The sequence below is a fragment of the Echinops telfairi genome, unplaced genomic scaffold, assembly GCF_000313985.2.
Source record: "Echinops telfairi isolate 266 unplaced genomic scaffold, ASM31398v2 ScPeMD7_5;HRSCAF=22, whole genome shotgun sequence".
NCBI lineage: Eukaryota > Metazoa > Chordata > Mammalia > Afrosoricida > Tenrecidae > Echinops > Echinops telfairi.
Genome location: NW_022103901.1, coordinates 2,586,923 through 2,610,693, shown reverse-complemented (window position 1 = coordinate 2,610,693; position 23,771 = coordinate 2,586,923). Strand labels below are relative to the sequence as shown.

Below are 23,771 nucleotides of genomic sequence, written 5' to 3'. Positions count from 1 at the left end.
TGCCCCCTCTGCCCTGGGGGCTCCCCTTTGGCACACACAGAAAGTGTGCAGCCTCCCTGCCTCCAGTAAGCCAGTGAGACTGTTTTTCCAACAGCCTGAGCTCACGTCCCCCAGGGCAGACACAGAGAGTGCCTTCCGGGGAGCTGTTGCCCTGCATTCAGACCTCCAGCCTCCCGGAGGGTGAGAAAATAATGTCCTGTTTGTGAAAGCCCCCTCCTTGTGGCATTTCTGTCACAGCGGCCGGGGTGGCATGGGCCGGGGTGGGTGAGCTTGCTGGTCAGACTGGAGGTGACAGGGGAGCGGGAGCCCCAGTGAAGGTGGCAACCCAGTGAGCCACAAGCCCTGGTCTCTCTGCTCGCAGTGGGCAGTGGGATGGAGGGCTGGGAGGAGGAGCCTCAGGGTGGGGACCACAGGGACCACCACACTGGTCACTGGGGACGTGGTGCCCATGCAGAGCCGCCCACAACAACACCGAAAGTGAAGAACAAACCCCAATTTCACTGCCATCCAGCTGATGGTAAGTCTGAGTGACCCCTGTGGGTTTCCGGACTGTCAGTCTTCATAGGAGTAGAAGCCTTGTCTTCCTCCCTCAGAGCGGCTGGAGACACCGGCGGACTCTCATCTCCCATGGCCCCTCACACCGTCAGGGGGCACCCAGAGTCCAAGAAGGAAACCTGTGTGCTTCAATTCGGATCACCCTTCCTTTCCCCTGCCCCTATTCCACCCAAGGGCATGTGCAGGGACCCAGTCATTACTGCTGAAAGTGGGGGACCGCTGTCATCTGAGGGTGTTCTATGTTCCCTCCTGCACACGCCACGATCCATCATCTTGGCTGCTCCCCATGTGTTGGTCATCCAGGGGACGTCTGACTGGCCAGTGGACACAGCCCGCCCGACTCGTGGTCCTTCAAAGCCACACTGTGGTTGTGGTTACGGGCCACAGAACTGCCTCTGGCCCTAGCAGCTCTTGCACAAGGGGCAAAACCATGCCCTGTCCCGACCCTCCGCACCCGGGTTCTTAGGGTTGAGCCCGTGGGGGAAGCACTGCGTCATCCCATCTTGCTGAAGGGCATTCTCTGTGCCGCTGCTCCTCTGCCGCACCAAGCATGATGCCCTTCTCTGGGGACCGGTCTCTCTAGACAACCTCCCAAAGAACTCAGGGCGGAGCCTGGCCATCCTTGCCGCTAAGGAGCCCTCTGGGCGTACTTCCTCCAAGACCGATTTGCTCATTCTTCTAATCATTCCCAAACCAAGCCCACTGCCACCGAGTGGATTCCGACTCACAGCGACCCTACAGGTCAGGGTAGACCTGGCCCTGTGTGTTCCTGAGACTAACTTTTGATAGAAGCAAGAAAGCCTCCTCTTTCTCCCGCAGAGTGCTTGTGGTTAGCGGCCCGGTCCCTGGGGAGCACACGCCGGTCACCCTCCACTGCGAGCTGGGAAGGGAGGCGCAGGTCGGGCTGCCCAGGGTGCACACAGCCAGGCTTCCGCAAAGGCTGTTGCTTGGTTGCTGCGTCTGTCCTGACTCACAGGACAGAGCAGAACTGCCCCATAGGGCTTCCCAGGCTGAACATCTCTATGGAGCAGACAGCCTCATCTTTCTCCCGCAGGGCAGCTGGTGGCATTGAACCGCCGGCCTTTGGGTTAGCAAGAGTCTGCTCACAGGACATAGTAGCACTACCCACTAGGGGCCTGAGGTTGCCTCATCTTTTCTCTTATAGGGCGGCGGGTGGGGTTGAGCCACTGACCTTTCAGTTAGCAGCTGAGCAGGTAACCCACTGCACCACCAGGTGAGGCTCACCCCTATCCCCTGCCTGGCCATCTTACCTTGGACAGGTGCCAGGGGCTCGTACACCACCCGGTAGCCTTGCAGGATACCGTTGGCAGCGGCCGGCTCACCCCAGGACACGTTGAGAGTGGTGGAGGTGATTTCTGAGAAGATCAGGAAGCTGGGGGCACCCGGAGCTGGGGGACAGAGCATGGGGGCAGGGGGGATCACTGTAGGTTCCCAGAGACCAGGCAACAAGCCTCTCCCAAGGCAATGACACACACACACACACACACACACACACACGACTCGGGGGGCCATCCCCAAACCCAGACCCTCCCGTTCAGAGCCAAGAAGATGGCGATGCTTAGACATGGAGGGGCTGGGGCGGAGGCAGCGCTGCACATGGGCTCTCCCAGCAGCAGCTGGGTGCTCGGGGGCTCTACCCACTCCCAGCCTTTCTGTTCCAATAGCACTGTCCTGACATCAAGGCCCCCACCTTACAGAGGCCCTGGGCAGACCCATCACTGGCCTTACCCGCCTGCTGTGTCCGGCCTGGCCGGGGCTCACTGCTGGGCCCGTCTCCGGCGGCATTGAAGGCGGAGATGCTGACCAGGTACTGGGTGTGGCTTGTCAGGTTCTTGAGCTTCACGGCCGTCTCAGGGAGGAACAGGACTCTCATCTTCTCCGTCTCATTTTGACTGCTTGCCTCCCAGTAATAGATCTGCCGATGGGGACACGGGGTAGGAGCAGGCGCCTGAGGGCAGAGCGGAGGTGGTCCTCCAGTGCTCTGGGTCAGCCCTCCCTCAGGGTCAGCCCTCCCCAGGGGAGCGAGGGCGAGGAGCTGGACCATGGCAGCCATCCGGAGGCCAGGCGTTGTCTGGTGAAAGAAATGGTGCTCTCGACAGGGCATCAGAGGGTGGTGGGCACACTGCACGAGGGCTACCTGCAGGATCCCTTTTCCTGAGGCCCTTGCCTTTTCCTGGAGGGAGGTAGTGTCCCATGTCCCCATCCAGGGCCAGAGCTGGTCTTCCAGGTCTGCCCTTTGCACCCACTTTCTGTGTTTGGTGCTCCAGACAGGGCACGTGGGAGATGAGACCCTGTTGCTGGAGGCTGAGTCAGGCCCTGAGGCCCCCTGGATACCACTTACCCTCTCTGCCTCCCCAGGCACCTGGGAAGACTCTTCTCAAAAGCACCCAGGTCTGCTGGCATCACTCTGAGATAGCTGGCCAGAAAGCTGCTGCCTGGTGCCAGGCAACAACACTGCCCAAGACACCCTTGGGGGGTGGTCCCCAAGCTGACCCCGATAGCAGTTTACCCCCACACAGGCAAACTGTGGTGGTCCCACAACAGTGCTCATTGGGCAGCTTCTCAACCACCTGTCCTGTAGGTGAGGCCCTGGCCCTGTGAGATGCAGGCTACCCTCTGCCCACTGCCACACTGAATAGACAACCGCCGCTGCCCGCACAGGCCCGGCAGCCCTGAGATCAACACCGGGCTCAATGTGCTTTGTCTTCAAGGAAATTAGAGAAGGTGGCGGTGGTGTGGGGGATGAGAGGGGTGGGGCTTACACAATAGCACCTGGCCTGGGAGCTTGGTGCTCACGTGACCCTGGCTTCAAGGGACCACCTTGGTCACAGCGACAGCCTGCCCAGGGCCCATAAGAAGCCCCAGGATGTCCTCGCTAAGTGGACATCCAACCTGCCCAAAGAGGAGCTCTGGTTGCATAGTGGTCACAAGTTGGGCTGCTAACCACAAGGTCAGCAGTTCGAAACCCCAGCTAGTTCCTTGTGAGAAAGCGTTGCAGTCTTAGAAACCCACAGGGTTATCAGGTGTCAGAACTGACTAGCTGGCAATGCGTTTGGTTTGGGCTTAACACCCCAATCGGCCCTGCTCTGTGAGCCTACTGGGAAGAAGACAGGTAAGGCCAGACTGCGGTCCAGCAGGTGTGAACTCCGGGCATCCTCTCGAGTTCGGAAGCTCTGTGGCCCCAGGAGCAGGGTGATCTCCGGGGGGTTGGCACCCCTCTCCCAGCTGGCCGCCTCCCCTAGCCCCTCTCTGTCCAAAGGGATTGGCTAAGAAGCATTTTCTCTGTCTCATCCCCTTGGTGGTCGACTCTCTCAGGTGTGGGGCCTCAGGGCCGACGTGGCGCTTCTGAATCCCCACAGGGCAGTTCGACTCTGTCCTCTAGACCGGGTGGCTTTGGGGTGGAATGGGCTTGATCACACGTCCCGTGTTCGGTGAGGGCAGAGGATAGGAGCCCGCCCACCTCCCTGCCAGAAGCTGGATTCTGAGGCCAGTGGACAAGGCCATTTGTGCCATGTCCAAGGGGGGGGCATATGTGCACAGGACCCACCGACCCCACTCACCTTGTAGCCCTGGATGTTCCCGTTCTGGCTCTCAGCGGGTGGTGGGTCCCACGTGACCTCCAGCTGGCTGGCTGTAAGGGGGTTCACACGCACACTCTGGGGGGGCATCGCTGGGGCTGTGGAGAGAGCAAATGAGAAGGCTGAGGGGCACTCACCGACCCAGCGTGGGGGAGAGTGTCCTCACTGGCCACTGACCCTGGCCTCCCCATGGCCTCCCTGTGCCAGGGCCCTTCTTGGAATAACAGCTTTAAGGCCGAGAAATACAATGCAGGGAGTACACAGAAAGTGGGTCTCTCAGAGATGCGAGGGGCCAAAGGGTTGGAAACAAAGCAACGCCCAGTCATGCCTGTGTTTGCAACATGTAGGTATGAAACAATGTAACGCGAGAGAGGACCCACTGCGCCCCCTTGTGTTAGAGTGCAACTGTGCTCTGCACCGTCTCGTCTCTGCTGGCGTTTCAAGAGCAGACAGCCAGGCCTTTATTCCGAGGCTCCTATGGGTGGACAAAAACCAACGGCCTTCAGGTGTGTGGTGAGTGCATTCCCCATTTGTGCCCCCCAATGAAGCCACCCTCCAGAGCTGCCCTGGAGAGTCTGATGTTGCTAGGTGCCAGCTCTGGTGGGTGGGAGGAGGGCAGCCTGATTTTGGTGGGGTTCCCTCTCAGGTGCCTTGATCACTGCTAGGGCTTGTGACTGAGACCTCCTGCCATCTTGTCCATTCTGGCTCCCAGAGATCCTGCAGGACAGGGTAGAACTGCCCCTTGGGGTTGCTGAAGCGGTCACTCTTTATGGGAGCAGAAAGCCTCATCGTTCTCCCTGGGAGCAGCTGGTGGGTTTGAACCCTCGGCCTCCCGGGGAACTCCTTATGGTCTGTTTGTGAATTGTAAGCCGAAGCCCTTCTCGGGGAACGGGGCAGACCCAGCAGCCCATGGGAGGGGTGACCTCCAGAAGTCACCCTTTCTCCTCGCCTCCTCCCCACCCACCGCTCTCAGCCCCCTCCTGCCCCACGAGCAGTAAAATCATAATTAACGCCCACTCAGCTTGACGCCACTGTTTATTTTGCTCTAAGTGTGCGGCCGAGGCTCCTCCTTGGGCCTGCCCGCGCCCGAGCGCAGTAATCACCCACGCCAGGCTGTCGGGCAGATGCTCCACCTCATTATCAGGAATTCTTATTTACCGCTCCATTAAACCGCAGAATCGCGCAGAAAAACAATTCAATCAAAACTAACTGGGGGGATTTTTAACAGCCGCATTAATAATCCAAAACATAAATAAAGCTAATGTCTGCTGCTGCCTGCTTGCCGTCGGCAACTGTCGCAAAGCGACTGTGCACGGTCACAGTCAGAGAGGCGGGTGGAGCAGGGCCATTACCGCAGGAGCGGCTTCACCGGGCTGCCTCTCCCCCCCCCCCATCCCCAGTTTCTCTCCCATTTCACCAGCTCACTCAACTCAGTCACTCAACTCACTCACTCACTCACGCAACTCACTCACCCACTCCCTCACTCAACTCATTCACTCCCTCAACTCACTCACTCACTGAACTCACTCACTCACTCAACTCACTCACTCAATTCACTCACTCACTCAACTCACTCACCTACACCCTCACTCAACTCACTCACCTACACCCTCACTCAACTCACTCACCTACACCCTCACTCAACTCACTCAACTCATTCACTCACTCACTCAACTCATTCACTCAATTCACTCACTCACTCAACTCATTCACTCAACTGACTCACCCACTCACTCACTCACTCACTGCAACCCAGTCCACTCTGACAGGGACCCTACAGGACAGGGCAGACCTGCCCCTGTGGTTTTCCGAGGCTGTCACTCTTTCGGGGAGCAGACAGCTCGTCTTCCTCCCTCAGAGTGGCCGTTGACCTTGTGGTTGGCAGCCCAAGGCATAAACCCCCGCACTACCAGTGCTCCTTAGGCTAGAGCCGTGGTTCTCAACCTTCCTCACACCGCGACCCTTTCATACAGCTCCGCCTGTGGTGCTGACCCCCAACCATCACATTATTGTGGTTGCTACTTCATCACTGTCACTTTGCTACTGTGATGAATCGGGCGACCCCTGAGTTAGAGGGTAGTGTGGTGAAGGGTGAGATTGTATTCTACAAGAAACTCACTGCCATGAAGCTGATGCTGACTCTTGGTGACCTTATAGGACAGGGTAGAACTGCCCCTGTGGGTCTCTGAGGCTGTCACTCTTTACAGAAGCAGAAAGCCTCGCCTTTCTTCCAAAGAGTGGCTGGTGGTTTCAAACTGCTGACTTTGCAGTTGGCAGCCCACCACGTAACCACCCTGCCACGAGAGCCCCTTCTCCATGACTCAGCCACCCTGGTGCCTGCCCAGGTGCCTCGGTGAGAAGGAAGTGGACCCTGGGCCTGGTAAAGTCCAGGAGCTCCTGTTGTCTGATGCCAGGGGGCAATTTAGGCTTGCGGCCACCCCGCTGGGCGGAGCAGAGCTGCCCACAGGGTTTCCCAGGCGGTCACCGTCAGAGAAGCAGTCCCCAGATCTTTATCCTGTGGAGCCACTGGTGGGTTGGAACTGCTGACCTTGTGCTGAGCAGCCAAGCGTCTAACCTTTATGCCACCTGGGCTCCCTCTGCCTGCTTGGTAACCCCTCCTGCCCCCCCGCCCCCCCCAATTCTGGGTCATGTGATTTCTCATGGAGATTGACAAGCCCTCAGCCCCACCTTGGATGGAGAGTGGCACTTTTGTCCCCATGTCCCCAGGCTGAAAGTGTGTGCATGAGTGTACGCGTGCATATGTGCATGTGTATATATATGTCAGGAGCCCTGGTGGCCCCGAGTACCCAGCCATGCGGCTGCAGCATGGAGTTCTAGACACAGCACCGGTGAGGCTGTGTGGAGATCACACGCGTGTGTGAACATGGAGTGACATGTGTGGGTTTCCCTCCCAGTGAACCTGGCCCCTGGGAGTGGCTGGTTGCCGCCCGGCCAGGTGGACTTGCTGGCAGCGAGCGGTCCCCCTTGGGGATCCCAGACGCAGCGTCTACCTGGTTTTAAGGAGAGCCTGCCTCAGCCCTAATGGCACAGCCAGCAGCTTCAGGCGGTGGGTGCTGCCTCCTGGGGCCCCTAGAACACGAACACCTGTGGTGTGAGCCCACCTGCTGCTCCGCCGGAGCAGAAGAAGCCGAAGAAGCTGTGTGCTTCTGTAAGGACCACAGCCGTGCAACCCCTACAGGATGTTTGGGTCTGTCCTGCAGCATCTGAGCTGGCCGGACCACAGTGGATTCTTGACTCGGAAGCAAAGGTGAGAAGACCAGCAGGGGCCGAGGGAAACTAGAGTATCAGACACGGAGCCACCAGAAGCCACAGAGGAGGGGCTGGCACACGGTGGAAGCATCCTGGGGCAGAGGCTTTGGTGTGGGAGCCATCTCAGGCGGGGGTGGGTGGGTGGCGGGGTGGGGAGCTGACTCACTGTGTCATCCGCATCAGAAACAGTGACATTTTACTTTTTTTTTTTTAAGATGGCCACCAAGCCTCCCCCGCCCTGCCCTTGCTCGCCCCTGACACCAGCCTCCTCGGGAGCTGGGGTCTGCCTGTAGCACAGGAGCCCATGGTGTGGCCCAGAGTCGAGGTGAACTGGATGGTCATGGTTTCCAGCTGATTCAGGGTCGCCAGAGACTCAGCTCGCATGCCTTCACCCCCACGCCAATCCCCGTCCAGAATCTTCCGGGGCTTCTGGAGCCCGAAGCAGGTGGGGTCACGCTTTGCTAGCTGGATATGTGCCCACCATGTAGCCCCTCTGCTCGGGTTGCTTTATCTCTGAGGGAGTCTCCGGTTTAACCCTCCCCTGCCTGTGAGAGGTCGTGCCCTGCCACTCCCTCAGGGTGTACTTAGGAGCCTGCTTCTAGCATGCAGGGCATGGATGGGTGATGGGCAGGCAGCTGGAGGCAGGATCTGTCATGATGTCTGATGGCCCTGGCCCCTGGTCCTGCCTTCCCATGAGAACCTATGAGGACTATCAAGTGCTTGACCACTGAGCCAGGGGGTCCTTCAGGACAGAGACCCTCCCTGCCCTGAAGTTGATTATCAGACTCACGGGGACCCTGTAGAGCGGGGCAGAACTGTCCGCTTGGCTTTCCGAGCCTGTAACTCTTTACGGAGTAGAAAGCCTCATGTTCCCCCCAAAGAGTGGTGGGTGGGTTTGAACTGATGGCCGGGTTAGCAGCCCCAGGCATAACCACTATGCCCCCAGGGGTCCTTTCAGCACCCAACAGGTTCTCCTCGTGAAGCGTGCACCGTCAGCAATGTCAGACATAGCCCACACCTCTACCTGCCCCCAGCACCGGCAGAGGGGGTGGCCGTGGGAATGAGAACTGCCCGAGGTTTTTGTAACTCTGTAAGACCCTCCTGGCCTCCCCACAAACTGTGTGGTAACCACAGTCACCGCCCCGCAGACCCCCTGCCAGCCACTCTTCCTTAGAAACACATATTTCCGGGCGCATGCAGCTCAGAGCCCTTTTAATTTCACTTAATGGGTGCTGGGATTGGCTTTATTTGTCACTAGGGGGAGCTAACACAGCCAGGCACGGGCTTATTTTCTCCCCTCCCATCCACAAGTACCGTAATTAAGAACTCGTGTGTGGAAAGACAGAGCCCACATGCTGCAATATGTTTCTTGTTCTTAAAAGGAAACCACTACTGAACAAATGTCGACAAGCCTGTCATTTCAACGTAACTTTCCTGTCTTGCAAAGCAATGCCGCCCCCCACAACATAATCCCAGTGCCAGGGCACGCTAATGACGCATCCAGGAGCCACGCAGAGCCGGGTGTCCGGCGGTTTCTGCTCCTGGAGCAAAGCTGAGACATCAGAGAGGAGACTGCCCGGGTGCTGGACGTTAGGGGACAGGCCGGTCGAACTGACCAGCAAGTGCCTCTGTTTGCTGGTGCCGGTTGTGGTTCATGAAAAGCCCTGGGGGTGGGCGTGGGGCAGTAGTGAGGCCCTCAGAGGCTAACACAAAATCAGCAGTTCGAATCCACCAGCTGCTCTGTTGAAGACAGACCTAGCAATTTGGTCCCGTACAGGTGGCAGCACAGCAGGCCCCGGGGGTGGGGGTGGGGTGGACACTCCTCCTCTGTCCTTGACTCACCGGCGCCCAACGACAGATAGGTAACATTCTTCTGGAGCTTCAGCCCCACCACATGGGTGGAGTTGGAGTGAGGCGAGGAGTTGCAATATCTAGGCAGTAACCCTGCACCATGAAAGCGCTGGGGCCACCCCACGAACCACCTCACAGGAGAACCTGTCTCATCCAATCCACTTGGCCACTCTTTGCAGATAAGGTGTTTTTCACAGAGCACGGAGTGGGGCTACCCTGGTGGTGCAGTGGTTTAGCACTGCTAACCACGAAGCCAGCAGTTTGAACCCACCAGCTGCTGTGAGGGGTGCTGGCTCCCAGCATGCATCCCTAGCAGGGTTTCTGAGGCTCTCCTTCTTCACGGTAGCTGAAAGCCTCAGTTTTCCCCCACGAGGAGGCTGGGGGGTTTGAACCGCCCGCCTTGCAGTTTGCTTGGCAGCATCACCAGGCCTCCTTTCTCTGAAGCGAGGAACCAGAAAATCTGCATGACTTGGTTTATTGTGTGACCTTTGCTGTATTTCAACCTTTTGCTCGAAAAGGTTGGTAGGTAGTGCCTGTGACACTGCTAACTGCAAGGAGGCTCTCTACTCGCGTAACGAGTTACAGGCTCAGGAAGCCACGGGGCCGTATCACGAGTCGGAATTGACTGGAGGGCCGTGAGGTTGTGCAGTGGTTTGCACGCTGGTCCGCGAACCCCAAGGACAGTGGTTCGCACTCACCAGCTGCTCCTCAGGAGACAGATGAAGTTCCTACTTTCTCTGTTGTCACATGCCATCGAGCTGCTTCTGACCCATAGTGACCCTCTGTCCCACAGAATGAAACCCTGCCCGGTCCCGCCACCCCCACGATTGGCCCTGTGCCTGCGCCCGCGCGGCAGCCCAGTGTCCACCCAACCCGTGGAGGTCCTTCCTCTTCTTTGCTGCCCCTTGCTGTACCGACTCGACGTCCTTCTCCAGGGACTGGTCTCTCCCGACCGCATGTCCACAGAATGTGAGACAAAGTCTGGCCACCCTGGCCTCTAAGGAGCACTTTGGCTGTATTTCTTCCAAGACAGATCTGTTGCTTTTGGTGGCCCCTGGAATTTCCAATATTCTTTGCCAGCACCACAGTTCAAATGAGTCAGTCCTTCAGTTTTCCTTGTTCAATGTCCAACTGTCACCTGCCTGTAGGGTCACTTGTGAGTTGGCATTGACTGGATGCCAGTGCGTCTTGTTTGCTTGCTTGGTTTCAGTTTTTGCTTGATTACAAATTTCTGTGTTTATTGCAACTCTAGAGTGGTACCTTTCATGTAACTAACTAGGAGAGATGGAAAAGTGAGGGATGGGGATCCTGCAACACTGCCCAGGTGCCCCGGGACCCGCATGCTCGGCTGCTCACTGGCTGCCCACTGTCTGTTCCTGGAGGTTTTTCTCAGGGGCACAGTGTCTATACCCATCGAGCCAGAACCCCTGCATCTGGCATCTCATCCTGGGAGAAAGAATCAGGGAGGCTAGAGAAGATATCTCAGCAGCTCTGTTTAGAACAGCCCGGCACTGGTCCTGTGCCTGCTGCCACTGGCAGGGGCCAATGATCCCTCTGGTGATGTCATGCACCCATCATCTCATTGGCTGCCTGGGAAACACGCCCTTTCCTACTGCCCAACGACAAGCAGGCAAAGGGCCTGTGTAGCCAGTTCTGCACACAGACTAAGTACGGAGTCTCAGCAGGAAGGATGCTCAGTGTCCTTTCTGCCAGGTCTTTCTTCCTAGTCTCTTAGTCTGGCATTCCTGGCACAACCAGATGTGTCACAACAACTCACATCACTGCAAATCTCGGCGACTGTGCGAGGGGCACTGCTGGGAATTGAACCAGGGTCTCATGCATGGTGTTTGAGAATTCTCCTGCTGAGTCATGCAGCATGTCTTTGGTTAGGAAGTTAACACTCGGCCGAGTTGGCCTCTTCCAACTGGGTTTAGAGTCCTCTCCCTGCTGGTCAGTGAAGCAGGGCACACTGGACGTGACACCTGTGGCCTCGGGGCACCCGCCGTGAACTCTCCCTCCCCACACTTACCCGCCTCTCCCACGAAGACCTCCACGGGGGAGCTGGCTGGGCTCTCGCCAATGATGTTGTAGGCGGTCAGGATCACCTCGTAGCGCCGGTATTTCTTCAGATCTGTGAGGTCAGAGTGGCCAGGGGTCAATGCACATCGGGACCATCTCCCAACCTCCCCTGACACCTCCCTGCAATCATGTCCAGCAGGCTGTGTAGGCACATGGGCATGGCCTTAGCTGGGCATACTGTCCCATCTGCCCCAGCACTTCCAGCCTGTCTTTGTGCTCTGCAGGTGAAAGCAAGCAAGCAAACAAACAAACAAACAAAAACCCAAACTGACGGCCACTGAGTCAACGTGGACTTACAGCAACCCGAGAGCACAGGGCCCCGTGAGACTGCACTTCTTTACGGGAGGAGAAAGCTCCGTCTCTCCCATGGAGCTGCTGTAGGTTTCAAACTGCTGACCTTTTGGTAAGCAGCCCAACTCAGAAAGGTGAGGCTATTTGCTACTTTCATCAAGAAACCCACAGGGGCAGCGCCCCCTGTCCTATAGGGTCACTACACAGGGTCGCTATGAGTCTGAATGGCCCATGGCAGTGAGACTTCGTTGGGAGGTGGGAGGTGGGAGGTGGGACACCCGGAGCAGTCGTTGCTGCGCTTAAGAGTATGAGCACATGAGGGCTCGTGTACAATGAGCTGGGGTGCAGTTGCTTACTGGGTAATCCACCTCTGCAGGGTTGGGGGTCCCTGGGGAGGGGTTGGGGTAGCTAGCCTCTTTCACAGAGGAGCCCATTTGAAGTGCCACCCCGACACAGAGCCATGGCCCTGACCCCTTCTGGTGACTGTCACATCGTTTGAAACACACGGGCCAAGCGCAGGCCGACCTCGGAGATACTGTGGTTGGGTTCCCAGCCACGGAAAGTGATGTGAACAAGACCGACCTTAAGAAAACCCCATACCGTGGATCGCCAGCGGTAGCTAAAATATATGTAAATAATGAAATCCGAGACTGGGGTGGGGTAGGGGAGAGAGTGGACTTAGAGCATAAATCCTGAGCATGCAGTTTGCAGAAGGCTCTGGATGACGGTGGAGTCCAACAGCCAGTGCAGGGTCCCCACGTGGATGAAACCTCGGGAGAATCCCCTCTACTCTGGACCCGGAAGGTGGTCACCTAGTCCTCGGTCAGGGTGGGTGGGAGTGTGGATGAACACGGATGTAGTTAGGATAACATTTTACACCTGATTGTTTCTTCTCCTTTTTTGACCCATTTTAGATTTGCGCTACCCTTTAGTATTTCCTTTGGTCAATTTGAGTTTTTTTGGTTTTATTTTGTTGTGGCTCTTGGGGTTTGTTGTTGTTGTTGTTTCTGGTCTGTTTTTGCCTATATGAAATCCAGGACAGGTCAATCTACAGAGACAGCCAACTGGATGAATGGTTTCTTGGGGTTAAAGCAGGGGAGGTTGGTGGGGACATGGGGAGCTGGAAAGCAGGACAAAAATGAGGGACATGGTTTAAAATGGATTGTGGTGATGACTACACCGCTCTTTCAAATGTTGAAGCCATTGGATTGTGTGAAAAACACGTCAATAAAACTATTACAATTTCTATAGACACAGAAATCAAAGTGAGGTGGGAACTGAATGCTGACAGCTCTTCGCACCACTGCCGAGAACCCCACCACCACACGGACTGCCCAGGGCCCCCACGACACCTGCAGGCACCCCCAGTGCGGAGGAAATCAGGAAACCTGAGCTGGTCTCCCTTTAACATGGGTCTGTGTCATTCAGAGAGACGCTTCGCATGGACTTGGCCCTTTAGAGCCCTGCGCTGCGAGAGGCCTGATCTTTTGGAAGGAGCGGGGAGGCATTTCCGAGCAGACGGAGTCAGGGCCCCAGGGTGGAATTAAGGAGCAGAGCATTTGTTTTTTAATGAAACAGGAGAGAAGGATGGAGGGGCAGGGGTGGGGGGGTATATGCAGAATCTTGCAGGGTGGCAAGATCACCAAGGAGCCAAGCAACAGAAGCTGCAGAGAGGCAAAGACTTTCCTTTCCCCCAGAACCCACCAATGGAGGCGACAGTGGGAGAGAGAGAGAGAGAGAGAGAGAGAACCTTCCCCAGGAGCCAGCACCCAGAGTCGACTTCTAGGTGAAAAAGAAAACTTCTGTTTGTCAAAGCCTTCCCCGTGTGGTATCTCCTTCACAGCCAGGTGACTAAGGCAGAGGTGAATGAGCAGAGGGACAGGGAACGAGGTGAGTGGGGCGAGGAGGGCGGCCTGGATGAAGTGCAGGGGCGTTCAGTCTGGCACAGAACAGGAAGTGGGAGAGGGGGAGCCCATCCCAACTAGAAAACGGCTGTGGCTAGACTTGAAGGGAGTCTGGCATGGTGGTGGTTGAGTGTAGGCTGCTACCCAAAAGGTCAGAGGTTCAAACCTACCAGCCAGTTTGTGGGAGAAAGAAGAGGCTTCTGTTCCCATAGAGATTCAGCCTCAAAACCCCAGGGGCAGCTCGACTAAGTCCTGTAGGGTTGCTATGAGTTGGAAGTAACATGAAGGTAGTGGGTCTGGTTTGGTTTGGGGACCCCAAGCAGGAAACCTGTGCTTGGGCCCCTCCCCTGATGTCCTTTATGTCCCAGCCAACAAAGAAGACCAGGTGTCAGACACTGCCATCCCCAGCCTCTGCTTCCAGAAGTTTCCATTCCTGCCATGGGAGGCCTGGAGGGGTGGTGGTGGTGGTGGTGGTGGGTGTGTGTGAGGACAGACTCACGTGCTAACTCGTAGGTGGTGAGCGTGGAGCTGCTGTTGACCATCTTGAAGCTGCCATGAGCTAAGGAGTGAGCAAAGCAGAGACCTGGTCACCCCACTGTCCAGCCCCACCGCCTCCACCCCCACCTGTAACCCCCTAGTCTCCATCTGGCAGGACGTTTCTGTCCTGGGATCTTAGGCCGGCTGCCCTCGAACCGGCTACTGTGCAAAGCACACCCAGGAGGGAAGCCTGGTCTTAAAGAGCAGCAGGGGGCACGGAGGGCTCCACTGGCGTTTTCTGTCTCCTGCCCCCCTCCTTCCCACTCCCAGCTGGCCGCTGAGTGGGCTTGGTGAATGTCATTTACACTCAACAGGTGGGAGGTTCAAGTCTGCTCAAAGACACCTTGGGGGAAAGGCCTGGCAACCCCAAGAAGCTCTCCAGAGGGAGAGGGTCCAGAGCAGGTGCTAGGTAGCACCTGGGGCAAGGAGAGGAAGCTCCTACCTGTGAGCTCAGCTCGCAGGGCCGCCGGATTCTTCAGCGGCCCAGCCTCGGCCCCCACCTGGGCCTCCAGCTCCCGATAGTAGATGCGGTAGCCCACCAGCAGGCCATTCAGACTCTCGTCCCGAGGGGCCTGAAGAGACAGCGCCTGGGTCAGAGAGCTTGGGGACCAGCACGCTGAGCTAGCCCATGGTATGGGAGGGGTCCATGAGCCACACGCACAAGGGTGCCCAGCAGGATGTGGTCACAGTTCACCGGGCAGCCGGCCTTCAGCCTCTCGGACCTCACAGGGGCCAGCCCCCGCCCTCCCACCCGGAGCGTGCGTGTGCACACCTCATGTTGCACCAAGCCGCACAGACTGGGCTCATCACTGGACACAGATGTGTGCGGAAGATGCCTGCTAAGGTGGCAGAGGCCGCAGAGCCTGGCCTGGCTCCAGAATGGCCACTGGCTGACCCTCCTCACCCCCTCCACCCCAGCCGGTCACCCACGCTGTGGGGAGCCCGCCCTGAGCACTCCTCATCCCAGGTCAGCCCCCCTCTGCCCAACTCAGACTTCCAGTCAGTCTCCTGTCCAGCAGCCTGGGGACCCAGGAGCTGATGCACCAGACTGCTAAGCCCAAGGCCAGCTGTTTGAACCCACTGGCTGCTCCAGGGGAGAAAGAGCAGGCTTTCTCCTCTTGGCAAGAATCACAGCTTTGGAAACCCCTAGAGCGGTTCTACCCTGCCCTCTAGGATCACTGTGAGTCAGGGTCCCCTCACTCCCCGGTGTCTGTGGGTTATATGTTGGGCGGTGACTGTGGGTTATATGTTGGGCAGCTAACCACAAAGCCAGCGGTTTGAAACCACCAGCTGCTCCGCGAGAGAAGGTTGAGGCTTTCCCCTTCCATGACGATGTACAGCCTGGGAAGCCCAGGGAGCAGGTCTACTCTGGCCCAGGGCGCTGTGAGTTGGACCGCATGGTACGGCGCGGCAGGAGGAAGCTGGTTGAGCCGAAGTCCACCGTCCATGAACTAAACGCACAGAGCTGTTGATTGCTGTGGTTTTGTGGTGGACTCAAGGGGGCTTCCGGAAGTTGCTGGAGGAAGGGCATGACAAGTTGGCGAAACTGCCCTGCTCTCCACACTTCCGTATCGGTTTTACGTGCCAATGGCCCCCCTTCCTCCCAGTACTTTACCCTCGCTGTGCTCCTGTTTTCATCATCCACGCGTACATGCGGGGCCACCCTCCTGTCCATGAACTCTTGCTCCCCCACCTGCCAATCCTCCCCCGACAGCTGCCTCTGCAAGCCAGCTGTGCGGAGAGCTGGGTAGAAAGGTAGCCTGTGTGTGTGTGTGCACGCGGCACACACCCAAGTACACCTTTAATTGTCTGCGGGCAAGGGAGAGCGACCGGCACTTTCCCACTTCAGTTCCCATCTGGGATTCTCTTATGGGAGAGAGCGAAGGCTTTTCTTTGAAGCCTAGTTTTGTGCCCGAGTCCTTCCAACACCACAGCCAGAGCATTGTAATAGGGAGCCTAGGGAGCCCGACTTCAAACAGAAGGAGCCCTGGTGGCGCTGTGGGTTAGGTACTGGGCTGCTGACTGAAAGCTCAATGGTTCAAACCCACCAGCTGCTCCGAGGGAGAAAGATGAGGCGGTCTGCTCCCTAAAGAGGTACAGCGTCGGCAACCCTGGATAGCAGTGCTCCCCTGGGGGGCAGTGCTGGGATGACCCAGCAGCACCTGCACTTGACGCTGGATGAAGCATCAACTGTAGTTACCAGGGGGATGGTGAGTCTTTTTTTCTGAAAAGGGGGTGGGAGGCTAGGTAAGTCTGCCCCTCCCTTGTGTCCTAGGGACTGCTGGAAGCTAGAACTGACTCAACAGTGGAAGGTTTTCTGGGGACAAAGAGCCCGGTGGTCTAAGGGTTCAGTGTGCAGCTGCTGACTGAGAGGTCAGAGGTTCAAACCCACCAGTGGGTCTGCTCCCAAGAGATGGCAGCCTGGAGACCCCCTGGGCAGGAAGTCATGATGGCAAAACTGCTGAGATGAAAAAGGAGCATGGACAGCTGGGTGGACACAGATGGACACAGATGGACACAGGAGGCTATGGGTTAAGAGAGAGTAGATGCAGGTGGATACAAGAGGACAGAGGTGGATATAGTAGGATAAGAGGGTGGATACAGTAGGATAGAGATGAATACAGGAGGATAGAGGGTGGATACAGCAGGATACAGGTGGATACAGGGTGGATACGGGTGGATACAAGTGGATACAGGGTACAAACAGAAGGATACAGAGTGCATACAGGTGGATACAGGAGGATACAGATGGATACAGGGTGCATACAAGTGGATAAAGGAGGATACAGAGTAGATACAGGAGGGTATAGGTGAATACAGGGGGATACAGGAGATGTCCGGGGAGCAAGGACACCTACCCCAAGACAATGGAGAAGGAGAGAGGGTGAGACAGAGAGAGACCTGCACAGACAGCCGGGTGGATATGGGCCACCTTTGAGGGAGCAAGACAACGGGAAGAGATGCTGAGAAATACAGAGAGCTGGAGAAAGAGAGGCATAGAGCAATGGAGAGGGAGACAGAGGGAAGCAGAGAGGTAGGGAGAGAGAGAGAGAATCAGGGTGAGAGACAGGCAGGCAGAGAAAGGGGGGGGGGGAAATAAGAGAGAGAGAAACAGAGACACCGAGAGTGATGGAGAGAGAAAGAAGGCTGCGGAAATGACAGGGCAGATATGGGTCATGGGGAGATAGCTCTCCAAGGGCAGAAGGGCAACAGAGACACAGAGAGAAAGAGGTACAGAGAGGCAGAGAAAAGAGAGAGGAGAGAGGGATTAAGAGAGAGACACAGAGACAGAGGGGGAGGGAGAGTACCTCCCGTTCTCCAGAGCCCTGTCCTGCGTTCCAGCTTCCAGCATTTCAGCAACTGCACCCTTCAGCACTGAGCCACAGGCCCCTCCCAACCCCCACTGCCTGTGAGGAATGAGCACAGAGAAGGGGGGTTTTCCGAGACCCCCGGGCCTCAGCCTGACCCTGCTGGGTCACTAATCGACAACGCATGAGTCCCGGCTGAAGACGGTATCCCTTGCAGCCCCTGCTGCCTGCTGCAGGCCCTGCTGGCCAGGTGGGGAGCTATCCGGTGCTGCCCAGGATCTCAAGGGCCAGGTCTGGACAGCCAGAAGGCCCTCCTTCATCTGTGTGGGCCTGCTGGCTGGGGTGGGTCAGCAGCAGCGGGAGCTGGCAGATCAGAGGTACCGCTGGTCTCTGAAGTGTGGGCCCAGCATGCTTGCCCAGAGGTCACCTTCAAAGCCACTCTCCGTCGTTCCCTATGCACCTGCAGCCGCTCCACTTTCAGTCACGAGGTGGGGCAGGATGATGGAGGCCGCCCACGGGGGTCCCCGGGGGGGAGAGGACCAACTCAGGGCTTTGCTGTGGCCTCGTGAGGGCCATGCCCTTGAGCACAGAGCTACCAGTCGGGGTACTAAGGATGCGGATGGATGGATGGATGGATGGACAGATGAAGGGCCAAGTCACTGCCCCTGGAGGTACACCAGAGCCAAGTCACCCAGATCCAGGAGCAGCTGGAAACCAAATGAGTCCCCCTACCACCACCCCCTGCCCGAAGCCCCTAGCCTCCATATGCAGAGTGGAGGCTTCCAGGTAGCGTGGAGGCTTCCAGGTAGCTGGTCCTGGGATCTGTCTGGCTGGGCTCTGACACTGGTCACTCTCCTCCTGTAGCGTGTGCCCAGGTGAGGCCAGGGCCAATTCCAAGTCTTAGCCATGTGCCACTGCAGGAGTCTGTGTCCTGCCACGTCCCTCCGATGCCCCTGGAGTGTGAACAAGTTGCTCCGAGCCAGGGGATGGTCCCGAAACCCCACCTTCCTCCGGCCAGACCCCAACAAGTGCTGCCGGGGCCCAGAATCTTTCTCCTGTGAACATGCTGGTGGGTTTGAACCGCCAGCCTTCTGTCAGTGGGCTGGCCCAACCACTGTGACACCAGGGCTCCTGCTGCTCAGATTAATGCCAGACAAACCCTGCCCTCGGCCACGCAGGGACAAGCAAGCCCTCCACTTTGCAGCAACTAACATCGGTCAAAACCACACTCACACAGTCACCGTACAGGACAGGGCAGAGCTGCCCCATGGGTTTCTGAGCCTGTCCCTCTGTATGGGAGTAGAAAGCCCCATCTTTCTGCCTCAGAGCGGCTAGTGGTTTTGAACTGCTGACTTTGTGGTTAGCAGTTCCATGTGTAACCCACGATGCCACCAGGGCTTCCAAGAGCACAACATACTTGTGGAAGGTGGGCTATTGAAGCCTCTCTTTGGATTTTCCCATTTCCCCCCTCCCACCCAAGGCCAGAGCCCAGCGGGATCTGAAGCCCCGAGTTCAGAAGTACCAGGACCTGGTATCAGACGTTAAACTACACCGATCCCACCACGCTCTGGTTGAGTCTGACTGGAGTAGAGCTGTCCTGTGGGCTTCCGAGGTTGGGATTCTTTCCAGGAGCAGGCAGCCTCATCTCTCCCCTTGGGGCGGCTGGCGGGCTTGAACCGCTGAACTTTTGGTTGGCAGCCCAACACTTAATGTACGGAGCCACAAGGGTCTCTTCATTCTACCATGAAAACCCCATGCCAAACCCACTGCCCTGGAGTCAAGTAGAACGGCCCCTGTGGGTTTCTGGGGCTGCTAATCCCAAGGGGCTGTTGGGGGGTTCGAACCGCTGACCTACTGGGTTAGCATCTGGGTATGTAACCACTGCGCCACTTGGGCTTTCTTCTGGATCACATCTTACAAAGACCTTTGTGGCCTGTTTCACAGAGAAACCTGGGACTGGGGAGGGGTCCCTCAGGGTCACCACTGCCCAGGGGCAAATTGGTGGTGGGAAGACATGGCGTGAGGGTGTGGCCTGGAGAAGTGAGAGGGTGGGGTGTGGCATCGGGCTGGGGAGTCCCCGCTGGCCCTCCCTGTGTGTGCATTGCACCCCCTTGCCCTGGCAGAGAGGAGTCCCAGGAACTGGCTCAAGGGTTTAGAAAGTGCTTTGGATCATCCTGAGGAGCTGCTATTACCTCCGCTCAGTGAAGCGGTCACTCAGGCAGAGAGGCAGTGAAGTGGCCGCGGTGACTCTATCAATGTCGGGGAGGGGTGGGGAGGTGCACTCCAGAGACTGGATTACTGAATCCGCTCTCCACCCTGTAAATGTTGACCTCACTGATTTCAGGAGGGCCTCCCGGATGGTCACCGCCCGAGAGTGTGACGGGCAAGAGGTGAAGGAGTGGCCACCCCATCTGGGGTAGGCTTTGATTCCCAGTGACCCTGAACTCCAGCTGGCCTTCGCCCTCTAAGTCCCCAGCCCCCACCCCCCCACCGATACTGCACCTAGCCCCTCACCACACTCAGCTTCAGCTGCTCCCTGGAGCCTCCTGAAGGTGCAAGTCCACCCCCGCAGTGCTGGCCTGCCTGTCAATGTCAACATTCTAACTCCAGGGAACCTCTACACCGGCCTCGTCCTGCCCGCTCAGGCTGTAGCCCAAGGAGGGCGAGTGGTTAGATCTGCCCTCAGACCCTTCTCCAGGGCCAGCGGCCACCCCACGCTGCCCACAACTATCTTCCCCACTGGCTGGCAGGCACTCACCTGCCACTGGATCAGCACTGAGGATGTGGTGTGTGGGGTCACCGAGACCAGGCTGGGGGGCTCTCCTGGAACTAGGGGACAAAGCAGGAGGAGGAGAGGGTTACAGCCCAGCTAGCACAGGGCCCATCTCTCTGTCAGCCCCTACGTCCCACGCCCACTGTTCTAACATGCACTCAGGCCCTTTACTCGGCTTCCCGAGGTCCCACAACACGGTCCAATTGCAGGGCTTCCCGTTAGACGGAAGCCGTGAGGCTGCGCTCTGGTAATTTCTAGCTGCCGGCTCACAGCCGCCCCTATGTATGACAGTCTGAAACAATGGCCCCTGTGCCAGCCCATCTCCTCGAGGGTCTATCTCTTTTCCTTCGACCTCACCAAGGGGGCTTTGAGCAATAGCCCCTCCTGAGTTCAGCCGCAGAACGAACGGGCTCCACAGACGAGGCGGTGTTGTGCTGTTTCGTTTCTCGCTCCTTCCACCTGCTGGGTACCATTTTTCTTTACTTCCTAGAAACGGCTCTGAACGAGAGGAAGCAGCTGCAGCAGCCACTAACCAGTGGAACAGGGAGGCGGGAAGGCAGGCTCTGGGAAAGTGGAGGAGGTCAAACGTGAAGTGGAAGGCTTGAAGCCCAAATGGACGGGGGCTGACCACTCAGAACCGGACGATCGAATGGCCTGCGATGCTGGGAGGGACCAATTGATGCAGAAGGGCATGGCGTTCATCGTCAGCAAGAGCACTTCAGGATCTCTCCTGAACCACAATGCCGTCAGTGACAGGCTGGCATCCGCCGTCCACAAGGAAGACGAGCTAGCACACGACAGCTCAGATGAACACATCAGCCACCAAAGCCAAGGGTGAAGAAGAAATTGGACAAGACCTGTCCGTCGATTTATAGAGTGCAATTGATCAAGCACACTATCAAGATGCTTGGATAATCACTGGTGCTTGGAACTCGGAAGTTTGCGACCAAGGTCAAGGGCGGGCCGGTGGGAAATAGGAACTTGGTGATAGACAAGATGCTAGTGATACACGTTTGCGAGACCAACAACCTAGTCAGTGGACAGACCTGTTTTCGACCGCATCAATGGCGACTGTACACCAGGACCATGCTGGGTGGCATGGACAGGAATCTGTGAGAAGGCAACCCAGAGAAGCGCCACACCAGTCAGGACAAAGGCCAGGGCGGAGGGAACAGACCATCTGTGGCTCGTGAGCAAGTTCAGGCTGGACTTGAATGAAGGAGAATGAGTCCACTTGAGCCAACGCGGGACCTTGAGTATTTATATGCCACCTGAGTCTAGAGACCATCTCCAGGTCTGATTTGAAGCCACTGGGCACTGACGAATGACCAGAGGCAAGAGGAGAGTTGGGAGGATGCCCAGGACCTCATCGATGCCACAGCAAAAGGCCACGATATATATATTTGAAAGAACAGACCAAAATGAATGTTAGAAGAGACCCTGACACCTGCTTTTGGACCAGGAAGGAGGGAAAGTTGGACAGCACATCTCCAAGGGCACCTCAAGAAGACAAAGCAGATGCTCTGAGTCTCCTGAAGCAGAGAGCAAGCGTATGCCATCTCCACATCGCAGGTTGGCGACGAGCCTTCCTCCAATCCCGACGCTGCGTCCTTCTTCATCAAGTCCAGCTTCTTGGATGACCTGCCCAGCACACAGACTGCATGACGTCTGTGAGAGGTTGCACCTTTCCTGATATTAAACCACGCGGTCCTCTGTGCGCTGTGTTCAAATGACTGCCCACTGGCCTGGGTATAGTTTTGGCGTGAGCACAGCGAAGCTGTGTGGGATTCTCCTGATCCAGAAGTTGCTAGGACCCCCACCGCTGAGTGCCTTTGCCTAGTCAACAGAACACCGAGAAAGATCTTTCTGGTACCCTCTGCTTGTACCACAACTCCGTCTGACATTGAGTGGTGATACCCCTCATTCCACGTCCTCTTCTGTACCCGCTGGAGTTTCTGGCAGCTCCCTGTCAGTGCAGCCCGGAGACCGTTTCGGAATGATCTGCGGCAAATGTTTTACTTGTGGGTGAAGGTTAAGCTCCTATCGGGCAGTTTCCCATCCTGTTGGTCCCCTTTGTGGAGGTATCCAGAGACGTGAATGCCTTCTGGCTGGCTGGCCTGGGGGCCTGCTTTCCACGTTCCTGGCCTAGACAAGCGAGTACCTCCAGCCTTGCAGCCCTTTCTGAAAACATCGCAACTGGGATCCTCCGGTTCTTGTTAGGGCCTTCAGTGCACCTTGGACGATCTCGTTCAAGACCGTCCGCTCTGATCCCGTGTTACTTCCTGCAGGGTTCGAACGCCGTCTCGGCTACATTGGACCCCTGGAGAAGGACACATGCTGGGTGGAGTAGAGGGTCAGTGGACAAGAGGAAGACCCTTAAGGAGACAGACTGACACACGGGCTGCAGCACAGGGAGGTTGTGAGGATGCTGCAGGACCGGGCAGCCTTCTTCCTGTTCTGTCTGTTGGAACAGACCTGCTGGCAACTATGAACCATTGTCCGCACGTGAGGCCTGGTGGCGTGGACGCTGACCATCCCGATCTCAGCTGGGAGGTCACAGGTGAGGCTATGCAGGCCGGTTTGTTTAAAGCGCGCTCTCTCCATGTCCGGAGTGGAACAAGGTGGTGCCCTGTGGAGACGTTGGACTGGCGGAGGCTGGAGAATGGTCCAGCAGCCCTGCTGGATGGAGCTGGAGGTCAGGTGCTCAGCCCTGGCGCTGCTTCCCCACCCTCCCCATCATCTCTGTCCTTTTCCCAAATGCTCCAGGCCCTCCCACCCTGAGCTGGCCGTGGTGGGTGGAGCTGTGTCCAGGCTCACGCCACTAAATCCCAGCATGTCTCCAGGCCCAGGCCACTCGGGAGGACCTGGAGCTGGAAACCCCACCTGGGGCTCCTGCGCCCTTTAGCCCAGCGGCCTCAGTGTGCTGCCGTCGGGCAGACGGCTCCTGAGCGAGCGAGCAAGCGGGAGACTGAGAACACCCCTCTCAACCACACCAGCCTCTGACATCCAGCTTTAAGGAGTCTGTAAATTATTCAACGTCTGCGATGCTAATGCAGGGCCCAGGCTTCCGAAGTCAATCAGAGGGGCTTCCATCCCATCTGGGAGCCCGTCCAGTCCTGATTTATGGCCAGTGGGTCTGCGGGGACACGCGAGAGGTCTGCTGAGATCCTCTGTCGCCGCCCCCGGCCTGCTCAACTCCCTCGGGTCCCCCTCCCCAGCCCCCTTTCAGGGGCAGCAACGGGCTCCCCCAGCTCGGGTGGCGAGTACGCACCGTCCTGCAGAGTGGTCACAGCGTCTGTCTCCACGCTGAAGTCACTGTCCCCAATGTCGTTGGTGGCCTTCAGGCGCAGTTTGTAGGAGGTGAAGGGCCTCAGCCTGGAACAAGCAGGGCACCCAGTAAATGCGGGCGGCCTCATCCTCGCTTGCCCTTGGGGCCTCTGGAACCAGTATGGGTGGTGGGAGGTGGGGGTGGAGCCCAGTGGAGCCAGTGTGGCGTGCACGTCTCTGGCCCTCAGCCCTGGGAAGCCAACGTGGGGAGCACTGAGTTTCCAGGTGAACCCCAGAGAGCATGGTGGGCAGGACTCTCATGGGACACTCCGGGCTT

At 57.5% G+C, this 23,771-nt stretch overlaps 1 protein-coding gene across 1 annotated transcript in view; it reads right to left on the bottom strand.

Moving 5' to 3' along the window:
• SDK1 (sidekick cell adhesion molecule 1) overlaps window positions 1-23,771 on the bottom strand; it is a 513,921-nt gene that overhangs the window by 37,642 nt on the left and 452,508 nt on the right. The window contains exons 30-37 of the mRNA XM_045284375.1: window positions 23,439-23,548; window positions 20,153-20,223; window positions 14,529-14,658; window positions 14,049-14,108; window positions 11,305-11,406; window positions 4,137-4,252; window positions 2,305-2,491; window positions 1,827-1,964 (exon numbers count right to left, since the gene is read on the bottom strand). Of these exons, the coding sequence (XP_045140310.1) occupies window positions 1,827-1,964; window positions 2,305-2,491; window positions 4,137-4,252; window positions 11,305-11,406; window positions 14,049-14,108; window positions 14,529-14,658; window positions 20,153-20,223; window positions 23,439-23,548 (914 nt within the window). The remainder of the gene's footprint in view (window positions 1-1,826; window positions 1,965-2,304; window positions 2,492-4,136; window positions 4,253-11,304; window positions 11,407-14,048; window positions 14,109-14,528; window positions 14,659-20,152; window positions 20,224-23,438; window positions 23,549-23,771) is intronic.